Genomic DNA, 25,473 nt, shown 5'->3' on the forward strand with positions numbered 1-25,473 from the left:
GTGTTTTAAAAGAAGCTTTAATCAATTGCCTCAAATCCTGGATTGCTTGTTTGAATGTTCTCAGCAAACTATATTATCTTTTAAAACACAAGTCCTGCTTTGGGTCGTTTGTTGACTTATAGCAATCCCATGCATTTCATGGGTCTTTTTTAAGGCAAGGAAGACAGATGTGGTTTAGCCATTTTTCCTCTGAAATATAAATAATCCTAAATCAGGAATCTGTTAAAGTGAATATGTTTGTTGTTAACATTATGTTGATGCATTTAGGTTGACTTGAGAGAAAGATGGAAATAAATAAATAAAATAAATAAATAAATTGTGGTGTACTTCTCCTCCTGATAGTATGGGTGTTGAAAATGTAAGGCTAAATTACACGTGCAAGCCCTGCCAACTAAATGAAACCCTAGTTCTGAAGGGAACAATTTTTAAAAAAATCAGAATCTCATCATTTCATTAAAAGACACATTCACACAATATTTCTACTAATAGTGCAAAATGAGTTTATTCTGACAGAAGCGGGAAGGGAAGGGGAGAGAAAAGGAAGCCCATTACTTTGAGCTGTTATGTACATAGTAAATTAACAGCAAAAAATAATACCACACAAATTATAATGCTCAGGTGTTTTGCAAAATACTAAATTTTGATCTTAGGGATAATTTTGATGAGGCCTCATGCAGGGATACCCAAAGGGCACTCCTGACCTCTGATATACCGTATTGATTGATTCTTTAAAACTTAGCTATGTAGCACTGTCATAGTAAAGAAGAGCCAGCAAAATATGCCTTAGAACAAGGAACAGACAAGCTTGGATTAAGCATGCCTGGACAAGAGCTGACCTTGAATTGGTTCAAAAAGGAAATGTTACACAACCAGAGATATAAAAACAAAGTGCAGAAAATACTAACATATTTGATAAAGAAAAATAAATTGTTTTTACAACGAAGGAGCTTGATTGATAAATGGAATATTTAGGGCAGAAAAAACAAACACTCTACTTTCCTTGTAGATAGATTTAATGTGACTACCACTGTGCTTTCTCTTGCTCTGCTCATTTTTTTTTTTGCACAGAATGCGCATCTAGCATATTGTCCTCTTTCTTCCGTGAATAAGTATGTACACCTATATTGGTTTGTCTTGTTATTGATAATTCACTTTCTTTAGCTTATTCTGACTTTTATCATGGATGCTGTTTTTCATTGTGTGGCATTCATTCAGCACAGCTGCAAACAAAATTGCACTTTTAACTTCTCAGCAAGGCCATTGCTAGGAATTCCAATGACACAAACTGGAATAATAAACTATGTCCTACAAGGTTTTAATAAAGGACACTGATATGTCATGAAGAATTCATTTATTACTTTATGAAGAGCATTAAACTAACTCACAGATTATTCCGTTTTCATCGTACAAATACCAAATGCAAAAAGTTAACTTCTTGATAATCCAAAAATACAATGTATGTTGGATTGCTGGCTTTAAATATGGTGTTGTAAAAAAGAAGCTTTTTTCAATTTTTCCTTCAGCTTGCCTATTTAGGATTGTACAAGTTTATGTACCTCTTGTATAATCTGTTGAACGGTCAGTTGCCTAGCATAAATCTGGAGCTCAGTGAAACTCCGCAGCTCTTCCCCTTTTTGTGTATACATATATATATATATATTTGAGTTTTGATCAATGCTGTGCTGAAATAGTTCATTTCTTGTGGAGATCATCCTCTCTTAACTGGGGAGGCTGATAAAAGGAGTTTACAGACGACATGTCAAATGGTTTTGGTATGTCTATTCTGAGCTCTCCTTGGCGAACCATTATATAGGGCCTCAGGGTATCAGCTGCTGCTTCCTCGAACTGATGGAGGAGCTGTTGGAGATCCTGGAAGAATGCGGCATAATTCTCTATTACCAGGTCGATCAACTTTTTGGTGTTAGTAATGAACCTCTCGTAGGAAAGGTGTTCATATGCCTCCTGTAGCTTTTCCTTGACTTGTATGTTTTGTTCAGCAGCACTCTTCTTAGCAGTCTGAGACCAATACAGAATTTTGTCATGAGCAGATCTGGAGAACTCTGTGATTTTTTCATGGTTGTCCACAAATTCTTGTGCTTGATCTGCCAGGCGTACAATCAAATCAGCTGAATCAGAAACATATTTCTTATGCCACTCCCTCAAGGCATTGATCAAGCTCTTCAGCCAAGCCAGCACTTTTTCTTCCACTTCATAGTATTTGACAGACCATCCGACTATACTTGGGTCAAAATATTCCTCCCGCAGATCTTTCATACTTTGCAGAAGTTCTTCTCCCTTGTTGTAACAAGTTTCTACAATATTTTGGATGAAGTTCTCAATACGAGGATTTAAGTATTTCCTATCTTCTGCTAAGCTCTTCACTCCTTGTAAAGCCTCTGTGAACAGTTGTTTTGCCTGGAGGCTGATATATTCATAATTTTGGGCTTGTAAATTTCTGACCAGCTCTTCCACTTTTTGGAAGACTTGCTGAATAACCTCTTTTAGGTCTCTGAGATGTTGTGCAAAGTCAATCTCCAGAAGCCCAACAAAGAACCCACCAACTTTGTTTCGTACATGATTTAGAAATCCCTTGATTTCATCAAGTATAGCACTACCTTTAATGATCTGTCTGGAAGCTGGTATTTTAACCTCTAGTTCATTGATGAATGCAATGAAAGCCTCAAAATATTCCTGTACTTTTGTGATGCCGACATCTACAGCTCTTCTTAACTTTTCAGTAGCCATCACAAAAAGTTCTTCACCAGTATGCTTCCCATCCACTCCTGGCACCTGGAATCTTGAAACTTTCAGGAATTCAATGGTAGAATCGATAAGATGCTTTATCCTTTTATTGTATTCTTTTATTGTCTGCATTGCGGCATCAAAAAATTTGGCTCTGATTTGTTCGTAGTCAATCTGGTTGGCTTGATCTGCAGCATCATAATACAACTTTTTGGCTTTTTTCCTCATAGTTTCATACTTCCCAGTTGCCTGGTCAGTTACCACATGAAGCTGTTGTTGCAGTTCACTGATATCATTCAAAGTGTTTTCATAAGCTGAATCTATACTACGTTTCAGGTTGTCATTGAGCTTTAAAGCCACAGCATGCATCTCCATTCCTGTATGTTCCTTGTGGTATTTGTCAACAGCATTGTATAGAGTACTAGTCATTTTAGGGACTCTCTCTTTAAACCCTTTGAGTAAGTCCATTGCTCCATCTGTTTCCCAGTTGGCCTTGAGTTGGATCAGTTCAGGATTTTTGAATGATATCTCACTTTTTAAGACATCAACGTCATTCTCCGGGTTTGACTGTAAATGAAAGTATGCTTTTAAGTAAATAATCATTCTCTGTTTTGTTATAAGAACAAGACATTCACATATTATTAGATGACATTATTTGCTCTGATTTTGCATGGGCAAGGACTATGACATCAAATTGTAGTGGTAATAAAGATGTAGGCATAGTATGGCAAAGTCACCGCGTTCTGAACATCCAGTATTGGGCACTATTATTATTACTGCTGTTGTTTCATTGCATTACACAGGACACTAACAAAACAATGTATCATTTTGCTGTTGCTTACTAATGCTTACAATTCAACCTGCTGGATAATCTCAGGCCCCTTTTACACTGCCATATTAAATCTAGATTATCTACTTTGAACTGGCAGTGTAGAAGGGGTCTCAATCTCAAACTAGAGGGTTGATTCATGCCTCCTTTTATTTAATTTGATAGCACCAGGTGACAGCAAATAAGTTGTAGTGGTTTGAATCCTTGCTGACCTATGGGCAAGTCACAAACTTTCATTTTAGGCCCCTTCTACACTGCCATATAATCCAGATTATCAAAGCAGATAATTCACATCTGCTTTGAACTCGATTATATGAATCTACACTGCGATATAATCCAGTTCAAAACAGATAATCTGGATTTTATATGGCAGTGTAGAAGAGGTCTTATAGAGCAAAACAAAATAATTACATAGACAGGTAGGGTAAAAATTATGTTGGTCAATTAGTATTACCATGCTAATTTACTGCACAGTAAAAGTGGTGTCAACTGCACTAATTCTATAGTGTAGATGTAATTTCTGTCTTCATTGCCCTTAACTACATTACTTAAGAGTTGACACTAAAATAGAAGTGCAGGGAGAAAGACTTGAATTAAGCACCACAACCATAGCGTGGAAAATAGAAAAATCAGTAGTTGTAGTATATCAGTTCATGTGGTGATCAGTTCATGTGGGTGGGACCAGAGTACATAAATTATTCTGACGAGTTTGGTCAGGACTCATGTTGCATTTATTTCAGGAGTCCAACTAACCTCATCTGGATCTAAACCATAATAATTTAATCAAAGACACACAGTCTGATTTCAGCCTGACCTACCTGAGATCGGTAGAAGATCTTGCTCCTGAAAACATCACTATCCAGGTCAATGAGGAGGCCCAGGGTTCCAGCTGATGAGGAAGATACTGATGCAGCAACTTTTGAGTCACTTCCCTGGTAACGCACTTGAACATCAGTGAATGTCGGGCTGGTGATATCCAGAGATGCTTTGTGTTCTAGGATTCTAAAGAAGTCACAGATCGATCAGATTATAGATATTTCCATTGTAATGCCCTCCCTTGAGATTATAGGCTGACACTGACTTTAATTTAGTCTAATTTAGTTTTTTTAGAAGGCAAACATTTGTTTTTGCTCATAACTTTTACCTGTTTTTATATTGTTTAAATATAAATATAGATATTACTGGTGGGTGGGGGGGAGGGCAGAGTGAAAAAAAGTTTACATCAAATTTTAACCAGTTCATTCTACCAAATGCAATCCTTTATGACAAATTCTATACAGTTCCAAAGGGTCTTCTTATATTCAGGAGTACTGTTTCAAGGAAATATTAAAATTAACTAATATGAGTTAACTACCCAACACAACCAGTATTTTATTTTTGCAGCAGGAGGTAGAAATGTTTTTTTCCTGAGGCTTTTGCACATGCCTGACTTATTATCACTTTGTGAAAAAAGATATTTTACGTATTTATTTAAGTTACTTCGAGATTGGTTGAGAAGTTTCTAAAGGGCTGCTCAGCAAAGATGAGATCAAAACATAGTGAGGAGAAGTCATTAGTGAGGAAAAAGTATTTTTGGTCATGCTCCATTATCCGAGCGGAGGCCAAAAGGGAGAGCTAGACAATGAAGGATAGTCCATTTTACTGAGAGGGGGGGGGGGTTTGAATGAGTAAAATCATTTCCCAGTTTTCCTGTTATTTCCCCCACCCATGTCACAGTCATGGAAACAACCCTTGTTTATGAAACGGGAAGTGGGAACTGGACGAATAACCAGTGAAAATAGGGAAAATGGTTTTCCTCATTCAAATGCACCCCCCCCACACACTATAAAATGTATTAACTTTAGCTCTTTTTTGGTCTCTGCCAGATAATGGAACAGTACTGTATTTTTTAATGTCATTCTCTTTGCCCTTTCAGTTGTCTGGGGAGGAGCTGGTCTGAGGGAGGAAGTAGCTATGCACATGTAAATAGGAAACCATGCACATTGCAAAATTATAGCAGTTTTACACCACTTTAACTACCATGACTTCATCTTATAGATCCTGGGATCTCTGATTTGTTATGGCATCAGAGCAATATGACAGAGAAAGGGTAAATAGCTCATAAAACTACCAATCCCAGAATTCCAAAGCATTGAGCCATGGCAGTTAATATGGTTTCAAGCTACTACAATCCTGCAGTGTGGATATTGCCTAAGAAGCAGTTCTAAGATTCTGGTATCTATCAAAAATCATGTTGCAGTTTTATCTTGGTTGATGGTGGAACCTGATATATGCTTCATTTACAAATCTCAAAGTACACAGAGGCACATAGGGAAAACTTTGCTCCCTTTGTGTTCATTTGTTTTGTGTCGGTTATTAGGAACACGCTAAATGGCTACGCAATCCTAAGCACCCGTTCCCTAGCATAGTTAGTTAAACAGATAGCATAAAGCTTGCCATCTGATGAAGTCCTTACCTGCGCCCTTGTGCAATTAGAATTTCCTTGTATTCGGCACTCAGGTCACGATGCGCAAAGGTGCTTTGAACACTTGCTTTTAAAAAATTGTCTTGATATAAGCAGGTGGTCACAGCTAGAAAGAAAAGTTTTGAGAAAGAAAAGTTTTGAAAAAGGAAAGATTAGCTTCTTTCTGACAAATCTACTGAAATTCTCCTTTTGTATCTCTGCACTCTGTGGAGCAAATTTTGCCGTAGGTTGCTCAAATTTTAAAACTTTTTGTCGCTGCCACTGTTACTATCACTACTAATAGTGGAGTGATAGTGTAATATAGAGACCAAACTGTGGACCAGCAACTTCCAGTTCAAATTTGGCTGCATAGGATCCCTGATTGTGGGGGATATTCTTCTATTGTGGATTCCCACTAACCACCTCATCACACTGCCAGGGCAGGACGCTTCCTTGACATCATCACACAACATAAGGCTACTTCCGGCAGGGCTCCTTAGGGGAAACATCCTGGCAGTGTGCTAGGACGCTTCCCTGAGAATTCGGGAGGCTTCCTGTGTTCCATAGAGAAGAACGGAGGGAAGCTGGACAGCGATGCTTCCCCCATGGAATGAGGTAAGGGTAGCAGGCAATGTGGATTTGGACCTCTAATGATGAGGTCCTTAGTTTCCATCCTTAAAGTGCAAAGATCAGGATTGAAAGGGAGGTGGGGCATACTGTGAAGTTGGGAGGATTTACTACAGCATAGAGACCCTCATGCTTTCTACACCAGAGCCTGGAAATAACAAAACTACATGCAATGTGTTATTTCTTTTGGTAACAAGGAAGAGTGTGATGGAATTACATTTCAAAAGTAAAAGAGCGGGAGGGAATAGCTTTTTCTATGCTAGAGCAGTAAACAATGTCTAGCATCCTGTTCATGACATAGGCAAGATTTTCAACAATTTCTGATGTTTCAACAGTTTGAAACTGATGAGTGGAGGTAAAGAGTGGTAGAAAGCAAAGGAATGATTCAGCATTGTGTAATAAATACACAAGTTATATTGGATGCAATGCTTTAAGGACAGCTTTCCCCAACCCGGCACTTTGCAAAGATGTTGGTCTAGAGCACCACCATTCCCAACCAGTAATCAGACTGTGAGAAAGTGCTGGGTTTATGTAGCAACTTCCAAAAGAGGACTTCTGAAGAAGCCAACTACAAATTGTTCCACTTGTAGGCAGTGGTATGAACCCAAGTATTATATACCATTTCCTCATTGAGTCCTATAAGGCAGTCCCCAAGTTATGAACAAGATGGGTTCTGTAAGTTTGTTCTTAAGTTGAATTTGTATGTAAATTGGAACAGGTACATTTTTAAGTGAACTCCAGCTCTCTCTGTATGTGTGTGTGTGTGTGTGTGTGTGTGTGTGTGTGTATATGTGTGTGTGTGTATATATATATATATATATATGTGTGTGTGTGTGTGTGTGTGTGTGTGTGTGTGTGTATTATATACACACATACACATACATACATACTTTGGATAGCATAGGGAAGGGTTAACACTCCTGTTGTGCTTGTTTTGCTGTCTATGCCCCTGTTCAGAAGATTTCACCTCACTTTCTGGCCCTGTGATAATTGTTATTTTGAAAAATTTGGCTTGTTGTGGAAAGAAGGATTGGTGAGAAAGCTTAAGTGGAGACTCCTTTTCCCCATGGTAGCTCTTCGAGTGTAACATGGTTCGTTCATTGATGATTAACAAAACATATGAAGCCTTTTCTGCTAGCATTTTAGTTTCTGCTCTACGAAATTTACCACATTTGATAGTTGTGCTGCCATATGTGGTATCTATAAGGTAACAGTAAGAATAACACAGATGACAGAAATAATTTAGTGAAAAAATGCACTACATAAAGTCTAAGTATTATTACAACAAAATAACAAAGGAGAAGCACACATTTCTTTTTGCAACATAACTCTTTTCTACTATTGGCATCCTATGTTCCATTGGTTTGGTATCCTGTATTCCACTTTACTGAAGCACAGTGGTTTAGAACCTTAGGCAATTTAGGGCACATCTACAGTGCAGAATTAATGCAGTTTGATGCCAATTTAACTGCCATGGTTCAATGCTATGGAATCATAGGAATTGTAGTTTGGTGAGACACCACCTCTTTTTGCACAGAAAATGGTAAAGAAAGATGTTGTAAAACTACCCATGTTTCCATAGCATTGAGCCATGGCAATTAAACTGGAACCAAACTGCATTCATTCTTCAACATAGATGTACCCTAAATAGAAGAAAGTTCATGGAAGGAAAGTATTCCAACTCTTATTTCCCTTATAGTTGCCTAATATACCTTGTTAAGGGTCATGGGGGAAAAGTCTATTGAACAGTATGAGATAGGATGAAGAAAGTATTGTAGGAGATAGAATCATCCAAATTAGGCAGTGACCATTTCAGTTAATGGAAAAGAATAGAAGTAATGCTGCCAGGAGGCAGGAAATGACATTCATAGATTCTAGGAGCAACATCCATATAACATAAAAACATTGAAGGAATCATGAATAATCTTACCATCTAAATCATATTCCAGAAACTGCAGCGGTGAAATTGCAGTGAAATCAATGGAATGCTCAAATGAGTTCTTTTTGTTCTTGAAATCCATTTTCCAGGTAGTGCTGTAAATTGGAGAAGCAATCGCCAAAGAACCAGCTAAAGCTCCAAATTTGGGGATGTAAATTCCAGCAGGCAAAAACACCTTGAAAGCTGGGATTTCAATCTGCTGCTCAGGAATGGTAATCGTAGGCAGGTCGAAGTCAGCTATCTTATTGGCTATAGCATTGAAGTCCACAGTCATATCACCAAAAGAGAGCGTCTTTGGAAGAGTAAACTCGGAAACTCTTAATAGATACTCTGGTACAGTCAGCTCAAAGGAAGGAATTTTATAATCTTCTGAATCAACATAGCTTGTTAGGATAGCTAATTGAGGAAACTGTATTTTTGGCATTGAAGGTAATGAGATGTCAAATGGCATGGTGGCCAATGTTTCAGGGACTGTAATTTGACGCAGGTCAATGGTGTAAGATGGGATTTGCAGATTTGTAAGTCGATTCACATTTATAGGGATAAAATACCCATCTTCATTTTTTGTATATACTATACCTGTTGCTACATTGAGGTATTGCCTTCCACCACTAGTGGTGAGATCTAATTTCAAGATGTCCCATAAGCTTCTGTCATAAATTGGCAAACGGTGTCTGAGGAAATCCATGTGACCTCCCAAAGATCCTGACATAGTGAATTGAGCAACTGTGTTGTTATTTGTTAACAGTAAGTCATGTCCAAGGAACAGAGAGTAGATTTGGTTTTCACTTGTCCAGCTCATCTTCTGATTTTCATTACTGATGGTCATTAAAAAGGCTTGATTAGCTGAAGCCTCGCCAATGATATTGTTGTACTGGATAGCTTGTATCTGACCAATTACTGACATACCGGTTGAACCTAGTTCTAAAGTTACTTTGCAATTCTGATTTCCTTTAGTTGAAACAATCAGATGGGGAAATAGTTTATTTTCTGCATTATGGTCCCATAAGGCATAAAGGCGTTGGCTAGATGCTTCAAAGGCAACATTTTCTTTCATCCCAAAATTCCACATTTCATCAACATTAGAGTTAGTCTCAAGCTGGAATGAGGCTCGACCACCTTTAGCATTTAGGTAGGCATTTGCTTCATGAACGAGCTTTCCAGAAAATGGAATCTCTTTGTAAACGTTTCCATTAATGAACCCATTGGTCGAAGTATCCACAGATATATAAGATATAATGCTTTCTACAGTGACCTTGTGTGCAACTTCTCCTTTGGCATTGGCAACACCAGTATCCAAATCATAATTTAAATTAATAGCAGAAGTAATTATTGGTTTTGATTTTGTATTTCCCTTAAGCTCCTGCCCAAAATTCACTTTTAAGCCAGGCATATTGATTTTTGCAGTGGTTATCACTGATGCTTCTATATTTCTCTTTGTGAGACTGATAGTACTGTCATGGTTGCCTTCAATAAATTTATGATTCAGGGATAATGCAGTTGCTAGCTTCAAACTCCTCTTCCTTGTAAGGCTGGTAGTTCCATCCAATTTATACTGCAGGGCATCAATCACAGAAGTAGAAGATGAACTCAAATGAGCAACAATATCAGATTGGTTAAAAAACCCAGCATTTGTGTTCAGAGTAATCACACTAGATTTAAATGAAAATTCATAAGTAATATTTCCTAAGGCTGGAATGTAGATTCTGTTGGAGGGTGCATATGTTCGATAGCTGGGAAGCTTAAGGGTCTGCAGGCCTTGGGGAACATGAAGGACTGGTAGCTCCAACGATGGAAGGACTAATGTATATGACGGCACTGAAAAACCAACAAGTGGGACTGTGAAACTTGGGGTGCTCATTTCTTTTGGGATGATATAGCCAAAGGCAGGGAGCTCTGCTGTAAAGGGAGAGACCTCAATGTTGACCACTGGAATTGTGTACCCTGGAATCCTGAAGATCTGTGGGATTTGACTCGCTGAAGTATCAACTTTGTATATGTCAAAATTGGTCTTGGCTTGGTTATATGATTCTGTCAGGAATGCTAAGGCATTGTCCCGGCCTTTCTCAAAATGCTTGTTGAAGAACACAATGTAGTCATTGATTGCTCGATGTACTCCATCTAAAGGAATTTGAAATGAGTGCATATATTTGTTCTTCTTATATTGAGCTTTTAGATTTAAGTCAAATGATTGTTTTGGGGTCTTCAGTAAATTCTTCAGCCCTGTTTCTTCCCACAGACAGTATTCTTGAACCGTGGGTGTCTGGATGCCAACATAAGGAACAGCTAGTTCAGGAAGTGATATGGGTTTTGTTAGGAAATCCAAGTTGGCATCACCATTCATAGATAGAAAAGCTCCAATGCTATCTTCATTATTACTGGCAGACATGTTATGAGCATATCTGTATTGGTTAAATCTACCCTCAGCTACCCAGCTAATTTGTTGAGTAGAGGGACTCAGCATCAAACCATAGTTATTCAGGAACTCAATTTTGCCAGTCATTTTTGGTAGGAAACTAATTTTTATATTTGCATCATTATTTGTTGATGCACTTACTTCAAAGGGCTGTACTAAGAAAGCCACATCATTATTCAGAGTCCCAGAGATGCGTCCATTCATCTTAGCATTCTGTGTGCCAGTTACTTTCATTTTCATTTCTGCAAGATTGCCTGTGCCTTGTATGTTGATGGTACTATGTCCCAGTTGTGGAGATTCTACTGTAGACTCGATCTGTAACTTTGCAAAACTAGGTAAATTATATTCATATGCCAGTCTTTGGTTGACCTTCAAGTACTTATCAGTTATCTTGTTTTCTGCTACTAATGCAGCTACAGATCCCCCTACAGTAAAACTGACACTTGATTCATGGGTTCCTTCATCAGAATAATCATAAGTAGCCCATTTCCAATCTCCTTTACCAATGGAAGTAAGTGATATGCGTCCTGCTTCCAGTACTGTTTTTATTTCATTGCTCAATTCGGCTTGGCTGGTGAATAGGGCCACTGGAATATTTAGTTTGTGTGTATATGTTGTCTTGCTCTCCATAGAGATTTTCTTCTGCAGGTTGAGTGTCAACTTGTTGTGTAGATCTAATGCATTTCTTGTTGTACGGAGGTTTGCTGTTGTTTCAGCATTACCATCAATAGAAGTCCTTGAAAATATTATTTCACCAGCATGATCAGCTTTAAGGTAGACATGGGAGAACTTGAAATTGTCCCTTAGGATTAACCGTTGCATCTCAGGTGCCAAGAGATGTGTATCTGCAGTTATGGTGAAAGCAAGGAAATTGATTTTGGATGTTGAAATAGCTGAAATAGAAGCCATAAATTCTGGACTGTGGTCAAAAGCTGTTACATTTTGCAACCCGGCATTGGTGGTCAATGTGAAGAAAGGAGAAGCAACTCTAAAGGCACCAGATAACTTTCCAAATGTAGGAGCAGTTACAGAGTGTGGGATACGTGGCAACTTGAATTCTGGTATCTGCACATCTGGGAACTGGAAATCATTCAAATTTAGTTTTGGGATTATGAATTCAGGTATCTGTAGGTCAGGCAAATCCATTTCTGGGAAAGAGAAGTCTGAAAAAGACATATCTTGCATCCTCAGATCTTGGAAATATGCATCAGCTGGTGGCAGCCGAAAGTCACTTGTTAATATTTGATCTATTGTCTTCACAATCTGCAGTTTGATTTCATTTAAATCAATTATATAGGAGGGGATCTTGTAAGTATTTAGTATAGTAAACTCAGGAGTTTCAAATCTGGTTGGAATTGTGATTTCTTTTAACTTCTTGAAGTTTACCTGATAAGAAGGAACACGTAGGTCAGTTAACGGAATAATAAAATCTGGAGTTTGAAATGTTGCTTCTCGTAGGGCACGGAGGCTAATTTCAAAAGAAGGTATGTTGATTACACCTGTAGATATTTCAGGAACTTTAAAACCTGTTTCAACAAATTGATTCAAACTGTCAGCCATATTTTTCACATTGTACTTTTCTGCTAAATCAGTAATCTTCTTTGAAGCAATATACCATTGATCAGCTAGATAGGTAATTATGGTATTGTATAACTGACTTGCTCTTTCAAGGTATCGCTGACATTCCATTGCAATGTCCATTTGATAAATCCGATCACGTGCATCTTTCAGATAATCACAGACCTTAACCTTGAGTTCATCTGTTATAGTAGAGCTTAGGAGATTGAACCAGTTAACAATTACAGCAAATCTAGAGTCTTTTAATTCTTCAATGTACTGAGAAACCACATGACTGACATCTCTGACATATCGCTTCGCAGCTTCCACTTTCTGTGGTAACTCCAGTGCCCTGATTTCATCATTGATTTTCTGTCTTGCTTCTTGTATTTTAATGTTTGTTTCATCTACAAATTTATTGTAATCAAAGGATCTTAGCTTCTTTATGAGATCATCAAGGAAATCATTGACTTTATCCACCAGATTTTTGTAATCAACTGTTTGGAGCTGCTGAACTGCATCATCAATGAATTTAAGTACTTGATTGAAGAAGGACTTCACATCTATTTTTCTGAGGGAAAGGGTTATTTTTTGGATGGTTTCCTTGATTCTCTGTTGGTTAGAGAATTCAATAAATTTCTCTATTAAAACATTCACTTGTTGATCAACTTTATAGTTTACAAGAAGTTCATGCAGTTTGGTCTGAAAGACCAAAATCTTTTCAAATACTTCATAATCCTCCAAAAAATTAAGAATTAAAGTTTGGATCTGTTCAATATAGTCTTTCATTTTCTGAAGTGGCAGGGACATTTTCAGCTTTTCCAAAAGGATTTTGATGTCAATTGCTTCCACTTGCTGCTTCAAACTTTCTGCAATATGTTGGGCATCTATACTTTGAATCTGTCTTTTCAGTTGGTCTAGTTTCTCTTGCAGTTGAGCTTTGATCTTGTACTCAGTATCTATATTTTGAACCCAAGCTGCAGCACTGCTTCCTATCTGGCTAGGGTCATATTGAGAGATAGCAGATTGTAGTTGTTGAATTGTGTCAATGATCTGTGTGCTGATTTTGAATTGTTGGTCTATAACTTTCAGTTTTTCAATAATTTGTTCAATAAGTTGTACAATAGTTGCTTTCAAGTCATAATTCTCTCTAATATAATTGTCAGCATTTGTCAGGAATGTTTCCAGTTGAAACAAAGCTTCACCAAGACTACTACTAGCACTATCCAAAGCGTGTTTTAGGTCATCTACTGTTACGCTATAATCTTTCAAGAAAGTCTCCCATTTGTCCTTTAGTATAGTCATCCGATTTTCAAAATCAATGCTGTTTATGTAGCTATTTATTTGTTGGGGAAGCTTATCTAATGTTGCCTTGTATTTTCTCATAAACTGGTCCATATTTATGCTCCTTAGATTCTTCTGAATAGATTTCAGTGCAGTTAGGATGGACTGCCTGTACCGTTCATAATGCACTGGTAAAGTTTCCAAGAAAGGTAGATTGATGATGTGGACATCTTCATTCTTATCATACTTCACAGAAAGGGAGAGGCCAAATTCTTGAGGATGGGCTAGATTTTCTCTTAAATCAAAAGTGTCAATCAGATTGATTCTTCTAGTGGTTGTGAATGGTATATTTATAGGGAAATCCAGTACAGAAAGGTCTGCTAAAGTTTGTCCGCTCAGCTCCATTCCAATTTTTTCAGCATTGTTGAAAATATTAAGATCTTGGGTGTACGCATGATTATTCAGTTGGCTCTTCATTGTCCAGGTGCTGCTTTGCTCTGATGGAGTAAAAATGACAACAACTTTGTTATCAAGTAATGTATTGTATCTCTTCCCTGAGTTTAAGTTGTGGTCAGTGGATCCTTTGTAAAAATGCGAAAAAGTGAAGGCAAGAGGTTCCGCTTTTAGCAGGAATTTGCTGTACAGCCGTCCTGACTGTTCTCCAAAGACCATGAGTCTTCCATCACCATTAGTATGCATGTCAACGGTGATAGTAAATGGAGCCACAACAGATCGCATTTCATTAGAAAAGGTTAAGAATTTTGAATTGCAGTTACTATTGATAGCGACTGAAGAGGAGAGTCCTGCAACATCCACATTAACTCTGTGCATCAGAGCTGCCCCTTGAATGCTTGCTACTGTGTCAGTTTTCAGATGTGCTGCCAGATCTGAATAGGTGAAGGTATAGGAATGTTTCACTTCATCACCACCATAAGCAGCTTTCACATTACCATCCAGATTTACTTTAAGAAGCTCAAGTTGCAGTTGGGCTTTGTTGTTTGCATTGGCACTGGCATATTTCAAGTCACTGTTCACATTTGCTGTAAGAGAATAGGGCTTCAACTGCATCTCCAAGCGGTGTTTATGGGACTTATCTAGGCTGATGGTGTGGTCTAAAGTTGAAGTGTAAGTCAAAGTCAAGCCCACCATGTTTAGGTCATGGGTGTGTTCAAGCTTCATTTCTTTGTATGATCCTATCAAGCTGTTTGATAATTTCAGCCCTCCTTTATTCACCCTGAAGTTTAAAGTGTTCTTGCTGTCCACATCTGAAATGCTGCCCTGGTAGACACTGGCAATCCCTATTTCTTTAAGAGATGCTTTTCCGTCCCAATCAAATTTTGCATGGTGTTTCCCAAAGCGTCCATTAGTATTGATCTTCATGGAGGCCCCAGAGATGGCAATGCGGGCATTCATTTCATTCTCCAGTGTCAGTGGGTTAAATTGCAGTGTTGTTGTTGCGCTGCTAGCCAGCCCATCTTGGTTGATACTTAATGTGGACTTGTGCTCTGCTTTGTTTCTTTCCCCTCTTGCTAACATGTGGCTAATTAATTCGGCACCTCGGTTATTCACAGAGCCAGAAATCAAGGCGTAACCTTGACCTTGTGTGCAAGAAGCCCGGTACTCAGAGCTTAGTGAAGCCCCTTGCCTCTGTAGAGTTAAGTCAAATTTATTGAAAGCTGTATAGTCCCTGTGTTTTCCTGCTGTCTCAGATGACAACATCAACCTGCTGTCTTGATACTTCAAGGAAGCGGTGTTAGTCAAAAAACCATTCTGTACATTGGAGATGGAGGTGACTGCCCACACCTCATTTGTAAATCTCTTGGTTAGCTGATTAGTAGCTTGAAGGAATGAAGAATCAAACTTGAGGTTGGATTCCCCTGCTATTGCATTGTTATTTAAATCATAGGTGCCTGTATCTGTGTATGTGACTTTTGCAAAGGCTGAAGCAACATCCAGTTGACTTTCCAAGTTTTCATTTGCAGTAAGTAACATGTTGCTAAATTTGGCATCTCCACCATAAGACAGAGAAAATTTGGCACCTAGAGGGCTGGAAGCCCCAGCTGTAATTCTATATCTGGAAATGCGACTGGGTTCAATAATGTCTAGTTTGCTGATTTTAAAATTTGAATTGAGGAGACTGTGTTGCAGTAAGTTTTCATAATCAATGGTGAACACATTCTTGTCATATTTGGCTTCACCCTGACCTGAAATAAAAAAAGCAAAAGAATAAACATTAGACTTGACCTGATACAAATGTTAAATAATAGAAGAATTTGGGATAATTATCTCTACATATTGCTTTAGTCACAGATGCAGTAAGCCAAAGAGTTTGGATTTCAAGAAATATAAAACTTGCATCTCTGTACATCTTTATGAAAATTCAGTCATAAATAAATATTTATAAGATAGACTTGAATGCAACTGAACACTCATTGTGTTTGGAACCAAGGGTTCAGATTTTGGAGAGCTGAAGTTGTTGCTAACATAGCAAAAGAGTAAAAGGAGACTAGGCTCTACATACTATTCAGTGGTCAAAAACTTCTTTAAAAAGCCCAAAGATTCAAATGAGGATTTGGAGATATACTCCTTATTAAAGAAATTCTAGGGTCATTTTGGATGGAATAATTTTTCAATCTATTACACAGCCGGGTAGAAAAATAACTTTGGGGATAAATTGTATCACCTATCTTTTCATTGGTTCTCTTACTAGATGGAGTAATCTTTTTTTTTTTGAAAAAGAAACTATTGATAGAACTATTTCTTTTCCTTTAATATTCAGTGGTCCATTTATATAAAAACTAGCTGTGCCCGGCCACGCGTTGCTGTGGCAAAGTGGTGGTGGTATTGGTTAAAAATTGTTGTGTAATTTTTATTTGACGTTATTTGTATTTTTTAATTAATTTTATTGTAAGTTATCTTTTTATTTATTATATTTTATTATTTTCTTGTATTATTTTTAGTTATTTTCTGTTATTATAGTATTTTATTGTATTAATCTTTTAGTGTTTTTAATTATTTTTAGTGTTTTTAATTATTTTTTATTGGGTTGCTAGGAGACCAAGTTGGAGGAGCTTAGCCTTCTAACTGGCAGCAATTGGATAAAAGCAATTATTCCTCTCCCTCTAATTAGGACTTTATTTTTCTTTTCTTTTTGTTGTATCAACCTAGAGGCATGGATGATGGGTTGTGTTGTCAATTTTCAATGTTGTGGGGTGTTTAGTTTTGTTGTTTTGTCGGTTGCCGTGATGCCATCACTCTTTTATATATATAGATAACTACTACAACATATACATTGATGTGTATATATTTATATGTAAAATAAAAACTGTATTTTAAGGGAAAAAAGGGGGGGCTTTAAGAGTCTGTTTGTTTTTTAGAATAGCCCCTGAAAAAGACCAGTTTGTGATAAGGCCGAAATGTGTTATCCGAATATGTAAGGAGCCAATTTGAAGCATTTGTTTTCAATTCACTACAGTCAGAGTGAACTGGACAGAGCCTCTGCATCTATAATGGTTGTGTAGAAGAGGGAATTTTAGTAGGTATTACTAATTACTTGGTTGCATGATATGCAACATCTACTGCAATTCCCCCATCTGCACAACTTTTAAAGGTACAGGAGTCACCCCCAGTTCTCAGCCTGGCAAATCTAGTCATAGATAGAAAAATGTTAATGTGTTCAGTTAACCATTAATACTCTTTAGAAACCAAAGTCAATTACATTTCCATTATAAGGGGAAAAATTCAGTTTATAATGTTTATAATAAAATGCCATTTAAAATTAAATTAAATGTCTCAAATAAACCTCTTGATGGAATGCAGCTCAAATATGTCGCCTATTATTTTACTCTCCCTTTCCTTCCCCTCCTTGTTTTAAGTTCGAGGGAGAAAAAGACAGCAGCATGAATTGAATCACTACAGTTAAAAATAATTTTACTTTGGTTGCTTCCTTTTGTTTAAAAGAATTCAAAAAGGTTGATAACATCATTGATTTTAACATTTTAGTTCCTGTCTTTGGCCACAAATGAAAAATTCAGTGGTAATGAGGTTGTTAGGTAAATATTACAAATGTTATTTCATATTTTTATACTAAAAGAAATATGCCAATTTCCATGGAAGAATATATAAGGCTGCCACAATTTCCAACATTATATACTATGAGCAGTATCTAGAATCACTTACTTACAGTGGGTTCTGTGATTATAGTAGGCCCTCCACATTCACTGGAGTTAGGGGTACAGGACCCCATGAAAATAAAAACGTCATGGATAAAATCATGCATTTTTAAGCTGAGGGAACACCTCTCTAGTAATTACTAGGTCCTCCAGCATCACTCTGGGCTCAACCTGAGGCAGAAATTAACCACTGAGGATCCTTCCACACAGCTGTATAAAATCCACATTGAACTGGGTTATATGGCAGTGTGGACTCATAACTCAGTCCAAAGTAGATATTGTGGATGATCTGCCTTGATATTCTAGGTTATATGGCTATGTGGAAGGGCCAAGACTCACTCTGGAAGACACAGGCTTTCCTAGAAAGACCAAATTTGTTAAACCTGCAATAGTTAAATCCACAAATGTGAAGAGGAAAGTATTACTAAACTCAAGGATAGCTGTGCAAAGTTAGCTTTTGGGCAAACATGAAATGTTGCTGGCTTTCTTACAAAGTTTGTTGTGTAGAAGGAATGGATTATAAGCAACATATTTCTAAATTCTAAAGCTCTAGATAAATAGCATTTGGTTACATAATATGCTGTGATTAATTTCACCATCAAACTCTTTCTTACCTTGTGTACTATATGAAAGTAGATCCAAAACAGAATCAGCTTTCATGAAGTAGCTTGTTTTCAGGCTGTAAGCATCACTTGTGGTATTAGCCAAAGAGTAGGAACCTGACCAATTGTAGTAATTGCTGTAGATGTTCGAAGAGATCTCAAAAGTGCCAAGCAAAGGGACCTGCAGTGTGTAGGACTCTGGGATGGTGAATGGTGGGATCCTGTACTCTTGGGAAGGCATGCTCACTCCCAATGATTCCATCACCAATGGAGGTGTTCTTACAGTCTTGGGCACTCTCATGTCATAGGATGATCGGCCACCAAAAGGCACTGGGATGGTGAAAACAGTCTTTTCCTTGTTCCAAATGTACTTAATCTGGCCATCACTGCAATACAAAGTTAATCAGAATGAAGATACAATGGCACACTTTGCTTAGGAAGCAGTGTCATAACAAGTGAGATTGTTTCATTCATTTAGTCTAGCCTAATTTATTTAGGGTGGGGGGGATGAGGGCTGCCTCATTAATGTATCTAACAGAGAATGGTTTTTCCTATCAGTGGTTACCCTTTTCTTTCTGCACACACACATTTATTGAGAAAAATAAAAAAATTTACAATATCTTTTGTTTTTTGTAGTGCTAAGACTCATGTGTCTGGAAGCTCATATGATTAAATCCAGCTAGGTCCTCTTCTATTAAATTAAAGCATGCACTAGAACAGTGGGTAGTGCCATTTAGCTCCAAAAATCACCCCCCCCCCCCAAAAAAAAAACCCAACAACAACAACACTGAATAAGCTGAATAAGGTCGACTATAAATAAGATCATTCATGGTTTTACCTTCTCAAGAAAAGCTCTTCAGGAATGGTGATAAGGTTCATGATCTGAAAATTTAGGTCCTGGAGTCCACTTAATTTATCTTTTAGTTGTTGGGCATAAGGAACATCACTGGATGCCTGATGTAGCCATGTATTAGTTGCCTGTAAGTTCAGAGTAAAGTATCACAGCACCAATAGTTTATGATTTATGATTCAGTTAGTTTTACCATGCTATCTGAGTAAAGCATAGGAATTAGCTTTAAGCAGTTTCATATTTGCCCACTTTTGACTCAGTACAGCAGTAGCATCCCCACTGTTAGGGCCAGTGAGGTATCTTGAACTCATACACACACACACACACACACACATACATACATACATGGGAAAGATCCCAGCATAGTCTCCTCATTGCATGGATAGTGACTTCTTGTTATTTTGGTAGATTTGTAAAGAACCATCTTGCAATAACCCCTACATTGCTAGTTAATGCCCCTAACATTAATGGGCTTTTCCCTTCTCCACTTTAATAAATCCACGCATACGTCTGTCACAGAAGATGACCATCCTTACTCATCACACATTCTAGTCAATGCTGCATCTATCAGACTCACAAGCATATTGCATTTTACATGAAATACAAAGTGTTCTGCAATTAATCTTAAAACATATCTGTATTCCCTATCTTAATAATTATCAGGGTGTTCTTGTTTGATTTGGTGTCATTCCATCTTCAAAAGATTACCTTTACTTCGGTTAGATTGCCTTAATAGAAATACCCCCAACAGCACATTCACTAAAGCTGTAATCAGTGCTGACAGATACTAGCAGCCATTCACTAGCAATGTATTTGCCTCTTTTGCCATCTGTATCTATTGGTTCCTAGCACTGGCCTCCAGTAAAGCATGAGGCCTCTCTTTTCCTTGTTCACAGTCCATTTTTGGTTGACATTTTTTCCTGCTATTTTCCACCAGCTCCTCCTGGGCTTCATTGACATTCTACTCATATTGGCTAATCCTTACTATCCTTAGTGTTTACAAGAATCATGAGTAGAATTAACATTAATTTGACAAAAAGCAGATATGTCCACTTACTGTTATAAAATGTGAAATGATATGTCGGAATGTCATATCTGTATTGGCAACTTTGTGGTCCAACAGCTCACTGGTCTGCCTCTGCAACGCCTTGGAATACTCATCTAAGTCTATTGGCAATTTTCCAGACATTTTCTTCAGGGCAGCACTTGTGCCAGAATTCCACTGCACTTCAATTTTTTCGTTATCTAAAATTCATTTTAAAAAAGTTCTATCAGTATCAGCGTCAACATAATTTGCTTTTCAAATACTAAAAACAGACATAAGCTTTACATTGATGCTTAAAAGCATGTAGAGGCCTATTTTGGTTTTGTATGTATTGGTGGATGTTTTATTACAATTACCAAGATCTATCCAATAAATCCTGATTCCAAATATGTGCAATTTTGTATTGAAGACTTCTGAACTCATAGGTTCAATTTTCAGAGTCAGTATAGTGAAGTGGAGTGAACACTGGAGTGAAAGTCTATAGACCAAGTTTCAAATCACCACTTGATCAGAGAAATCCGCTGGGTGACCTTAGATAAGTCATACTCTCTCAGCCTCAGAGGAAGGCAAAACCAGCTCTCCTCTGAACAAATCTTGTCAAGAAATCCTAAGCTCCTTCTACATTGCCAGATTATCTTCTTTGAATTGGATTATATGGCAGTGTACACTCATATAATCCAGTTCAAAGCAGATAATATGGATTATCTGATTTGATGATCTGAATTATATGGCAGTGTAGAAGGGGCCTATGATAAGACTAGCAATCATAGAATCATAGAATCATAGAATCATAGAATAGTAGAGTTGGAAGAGACCACATGGGCCATCTAGTCCAACCCCCTGCTAAGAAGCAGGAAATCGCATTCAAAGCACCCCCGACAGATGGCCATCCAGCCTCTGCTTAAAAGCCTCCAAGGAAGGAGCCTCCACCACGGCCCCGGGGAGAGAGTTCCACTGTCGAACAGCTCTCACAGTGAGGAAGTTCTTCCTGATGTTCAGGTGGAATCTCCTTTCCTGTAGTTTGAAGCCATTGTTCCGTGTCCTAGTCTGCAGGGCAGCAGAAAACAAGCTTGCTCCCTCTTCCCTATGACTTCCCTTCACATATTTGTACATGGCTATCATGTCTCCTCTCAGCCTTCTCTTCTGCAGGCTAAACATGCCCAGCTCTTTAAGCCGCTCCTCATAGGGCTTGTTCTCCAGACCCTTAATCATTTTAGTCGCCCTCCTCTGGACGCTTTCCAGCTTGTCAACATCTCCCTTCAACTGTGGTGCCCAAAATTGGACACAGTATTCCAGGTGTGGTCTGACCAAGGCAGAATAGAGGGGGAGCATAACTTCCCTGGATCTAGACGCTATTCCCCTATTGATGCAGGCCAGAATCCCATTGGCTTTTTTAGCAGCCGCATCACATTGTTGGCTCATGTTTAACTTGTTGTCCACAAGGACTCCAAGGGCTTTTTCGCACACACTGCTGTCAAGCCAGGCGTCCCCCATTCTGTATCTTTGATTTCCATTTTTTCTGCCGAAGTGAAGTATCTTGCATTTGTCCCTGTTGAACTTCATTTTGTTAGTTTTGGCCCATCTCTCTAGTCTGTCAAGATCGTTTTGAATTCTGCTCCTGTCTTTTGGAGTGTTAGCTATCCCTCCCAGTTTTGTGTTGTCTGCAAACTTGATGATCGTGCCTTCTAACCCTTCGTCTAAGTCGTTAATAAAGATGTTGAACAGAACCGGGCCCAGGACGGAGCCCTGCGGCACTCCACTTGTCACTTCTTTCCATGATGAAGACGCATTGGTGAGCACCCTTTGGGTTCGTTCGCTTAGCCAATTACAGATCCACCTAACCGTAGTTTTGTCTAGCCCACATTTTACTAGTTTGTTTGCCAGAAGGTCGTGGGGGACTTTGTCGAAGGCCTTACTGAAATCCAGGTACGCTACATCCACAGCATTCCCTGTATCGACCCAACTCGTAACTCTATCGAAAAAAGAGATCATGTTAGTCTGGCATGACTTGTTTTTGGTAAATCCGTGTTGACTATTAGCAATGACTGCATTTGTTTCTAAGTGTTCGCAGACCACTTCCTTAATGATCTTTTCCAGAATTTTGCCTGGTATTGATGTGAGGCTGACCGGACGGTAATTGTTTGGGTCGTTCTTTTTTCCCTTCTTGAAGATAGGGACCACATTCGCCCTCTTCCAATCTGCTGGGACTTCTCCCGTTCTCCAAGAACTCTCGAAGATAATTGCCAGTGGTTCTGAAATAACTTCCGCTAGTTCCTTCAGTACTCTTGGGTGTAGCTGATCTGGCCCTGGGGACTTGAATTCGTTTAGAGAGGCCAAGTGTTCCTGGACAACTTGTTTCCCTATTTGGGGTTGGATTTCCCCCAATCCTTCGTCCATTCCGTGTTGCTGAGGTTGAAGATGGCTTTCTTTTTCTGAGAAGACCGAGGCAAAGAAGGCATTAAGTAGTTCTGCCTTTTCCCTGTCCCCTGTCGCCATCACCCCATCTTCTCCTTGCAATGGCCCTATCGCCTCCTTTTTCTTCCTTTTTCTACCAACGTAAGCAAAAAAGCCTTTTTTGTTGTTTTTTATGTCCCTGGCAAGCCTGAGCTCATTTTGCGCTTTAGCCTTGCGAACCTTTTCCCTACAGGTGTTGGCTATACGTTTGAATTCTTCTTTGGTGATTTCTCCCCTTTTCCACTTCTTGTGCATGTCACTTTTGAGCTTTAGCTCAGTTAGAAGTTCTTTGGACATCCATTCTGGCTTCTTTGCACTTGTCTTATTTTTCTTCTTTGTTGGCACTGTTTGCATTTGCGCCTTGAGTATTTCACTTTTGAAAAACTCCCATCCATCCTTAACTCCCTTGTTTTTTAATATCGGCGTCCATGGAATGCCGCTCAGTAATTCCTTCATTTTTTGGAAGTCAGCTCTCTTAAAGTCCAGAATGCGTGTTTGACTTGTCTTAGTTTCAGCATTCCTTTGTATTGCAAACTGCAGGAGCACATGGTCACTTGCCCCTAAGGATCCAACCACTTCAACTGTATTGATCAGGTCTTCCACATTTGTTAAGATTAGATCAAGAGTTGCTGATCCCCTTGTTGCCTCTTCTACCTTCTGGACCATAAAATTATCTGCAAGGCAAGTGAGGAATTTGTTGGACTTTGTACTCTTGGCTGAGTTTGTTTTCCAGCAGATATCGGAATAATTGAAATCGCCCATGACTACTATATCTCTTCTTTGTGCCTGTTTGGTCAGCTGTTGACAGAAGGCTTCATCAAGTCCTTCATCCTGACTCGGAGGATGATGAGCAGGAAGAGAAAAGATTTTTTAAAATTCCTAAGGATATTAGGTTATGGGCCTGGGTGTTTGTTGTTTTGAGAGATGTGTAAAAGGATTAAAGTTGGTCAAAAGGAGGGAGTGATCTGATCACACAGCAGACATATCTTGTTTCATCACTTTGGATGCTGTGGTGATGGTTTATTTGTTGAAAAGGGAATTTACCGTATCTCAAAACAATTCTCTCTGAAATTGAGGAGCCATGAGCTGTGGCTGAAGAGTCAATTTGGAAGATTATTCCAGTAGACTGTCGCAGCAATGATACATCTGTTTTAGCCTGAGTCTGCAAGCGAGGAATTGAGATTGAAGCTTCAATTGATGACTCTCTCCCAGCCTGATATCTAGAAAGCAAAAAAGAACATAAATGTTATTCTTTCTTACTACATTAGGGCTTTACTTTCCATATAATTAATAGGTTAAAAGGTAACAAAAATTTTGTTTTAAGCTCTTATCTGCCAGAGTGGCCATAGTTAATCAGTAAATTGTTGTTACCTGACAATTAAAGTTTGTTTATATTACTCAAGCTGAGCACCATTGAAAATAACTGCATTTGTCTGTAAACTGCAGGGTATTCCACCAAATGTGAAATGGGTGGAAGAGTTTTGACAGTGATATCTTCAAAAATTAAGAAAAGATTGTGGCATTACCCTATACGTCCTGTGAGAGTAACTTCAGGAATTTTCTTGTTGTTGATGTCTAAGATGAAGGCATATGCTTTCCTTTGCTCACTGGAAGAATCAGTAATTCTGAGGTTGGTACCAAAATCAATGTCAAAACTGGGAATTTGGAGATCACTGGTAAATATATGTTTGCCTCGGTTGTATCTCAAGGTCAATGTGGCTTCACTTTTCTTTATACCTGAAAATATAGTGGAAAGGAATGGCTTTCAGGCAGCTTTGGTGTACATCAGTTAATATAGTATAAGCTATACACGATGGGCTACAACTACAGTACTACACCCAAACATATGAATATATCTAGAAAGCATCGGTCTAGTTTGTCATTTACTCAAAGAACTAAAGGAAATGTAGCAAAGTAACTGACTATTTTTTAGATGTTTGCTTTTAAAAAAAACCTCACATTTCAACCTATTTCTGGATGACCACATGCATGGACATCAGTAAATAACATTGTTGCCAGACCAAAGTTGTATCTCTTTCTCCATTATTGACTTATGGCTATGCCATCAAATTCATAAAGTTTTTTTACACCCCTTGATTAATATGTATTCATTTTATCAAAAGAGCTGAATTTTCCAGGGATTTATAGCCTGATTCTTCAAGGATGTTGCAACTAAGAACTGGAACTGGTTTTTGGGGAAAACCAGGTATATATTTTTATGCAAATCTTAACTTGGCAGATTTTTGCTGAAAATAATAGTGCTGTACCTTACCTTCAGCCTGAGCAATGAATTTCATGGTATCTACCAAGTCCTCTTCCTCTCTCTTTAGTTCATAATTAGCGCTTGCAGTATATTCCTTTACTTCTCCTGTTGGCTGGATTTCCACTTCATATCTGATGACAGCAACATGGAAAGGCATCACTAAATATGCAGTTTAATTATAAACTACTTATAAACTACTTTTTACTAATCAACTATCAGACTAAACTAGTAGCTTTGATTTACGGTTGAG

At 38.2% G+C, this 25,473-nt stretch overlaps 1 protein-coding gene across 1 annotated transcript in view; it reads right to left on the reverse strand.

Moving 5' to 3' along the window:
* Positions 1–476: 476 nt before the first annotated feature.
* The window catches only part of apob (apolipoprotein B), a 57,526-nt gene continuing 32,529 nt past the window's right edge, over positions 477–25,473 (reverse strand). The window contains exons 20-29 of the mRNA XM_008118280.3: positions 25,233–25,354; positions 24,487–24,697; positions 24,005–24,180; positions 20,519–20,706; positions 19,450–19,589; positions 18,624–18,997; positions 8,572–16,041; positions 6,027–6,141; positions 4,390–4,573; positions 477–3,309 (exon numbers count right to left, since the gene is read on the reverse strand). Coding sequence (XP_008116487.2) covers positions 1,693–3,309; positions 4,390–4,573; positions 6,027–6,141; positions 8,572–16,041; positions 18,624–18,997; positions 19,450–19,589; positions 20,519–20,706; positions 24,005–24,180; positions 24,487–24,697; positions 25,233–25,354 — 10,597 coding nt within the window. The 3' untranslated portion in view covers positions 477–1,692. The remainder of the gene's footprint in view (positions 3,310–4,389; positions 4,574–6,026; positions 6,142–8,571; positions 16,042–18,623; positions 18,998–19,449; positions 19,590–20,518; positions 20,707–24,004; positions 24,181–24,486; positions 24,698–25,232; positions 25,355–25,473) is intronic.

This window comes from Anolis carolinensis, chromosome 1 (genome assembly GCF_035594765.1).
Source record: "Anolis carolinensis isolate JA03-04 chromosome 1, rAnoCar3.1.pri, whole genome shotgun sequence".
Classification (NCBI taxonomy): domain Eukaryota; kingdom Metazoa; phylum Chordata; class Lepidosauria; order Squamata; family Dactyloidae; genus Anolis; species Anolis carolinensis.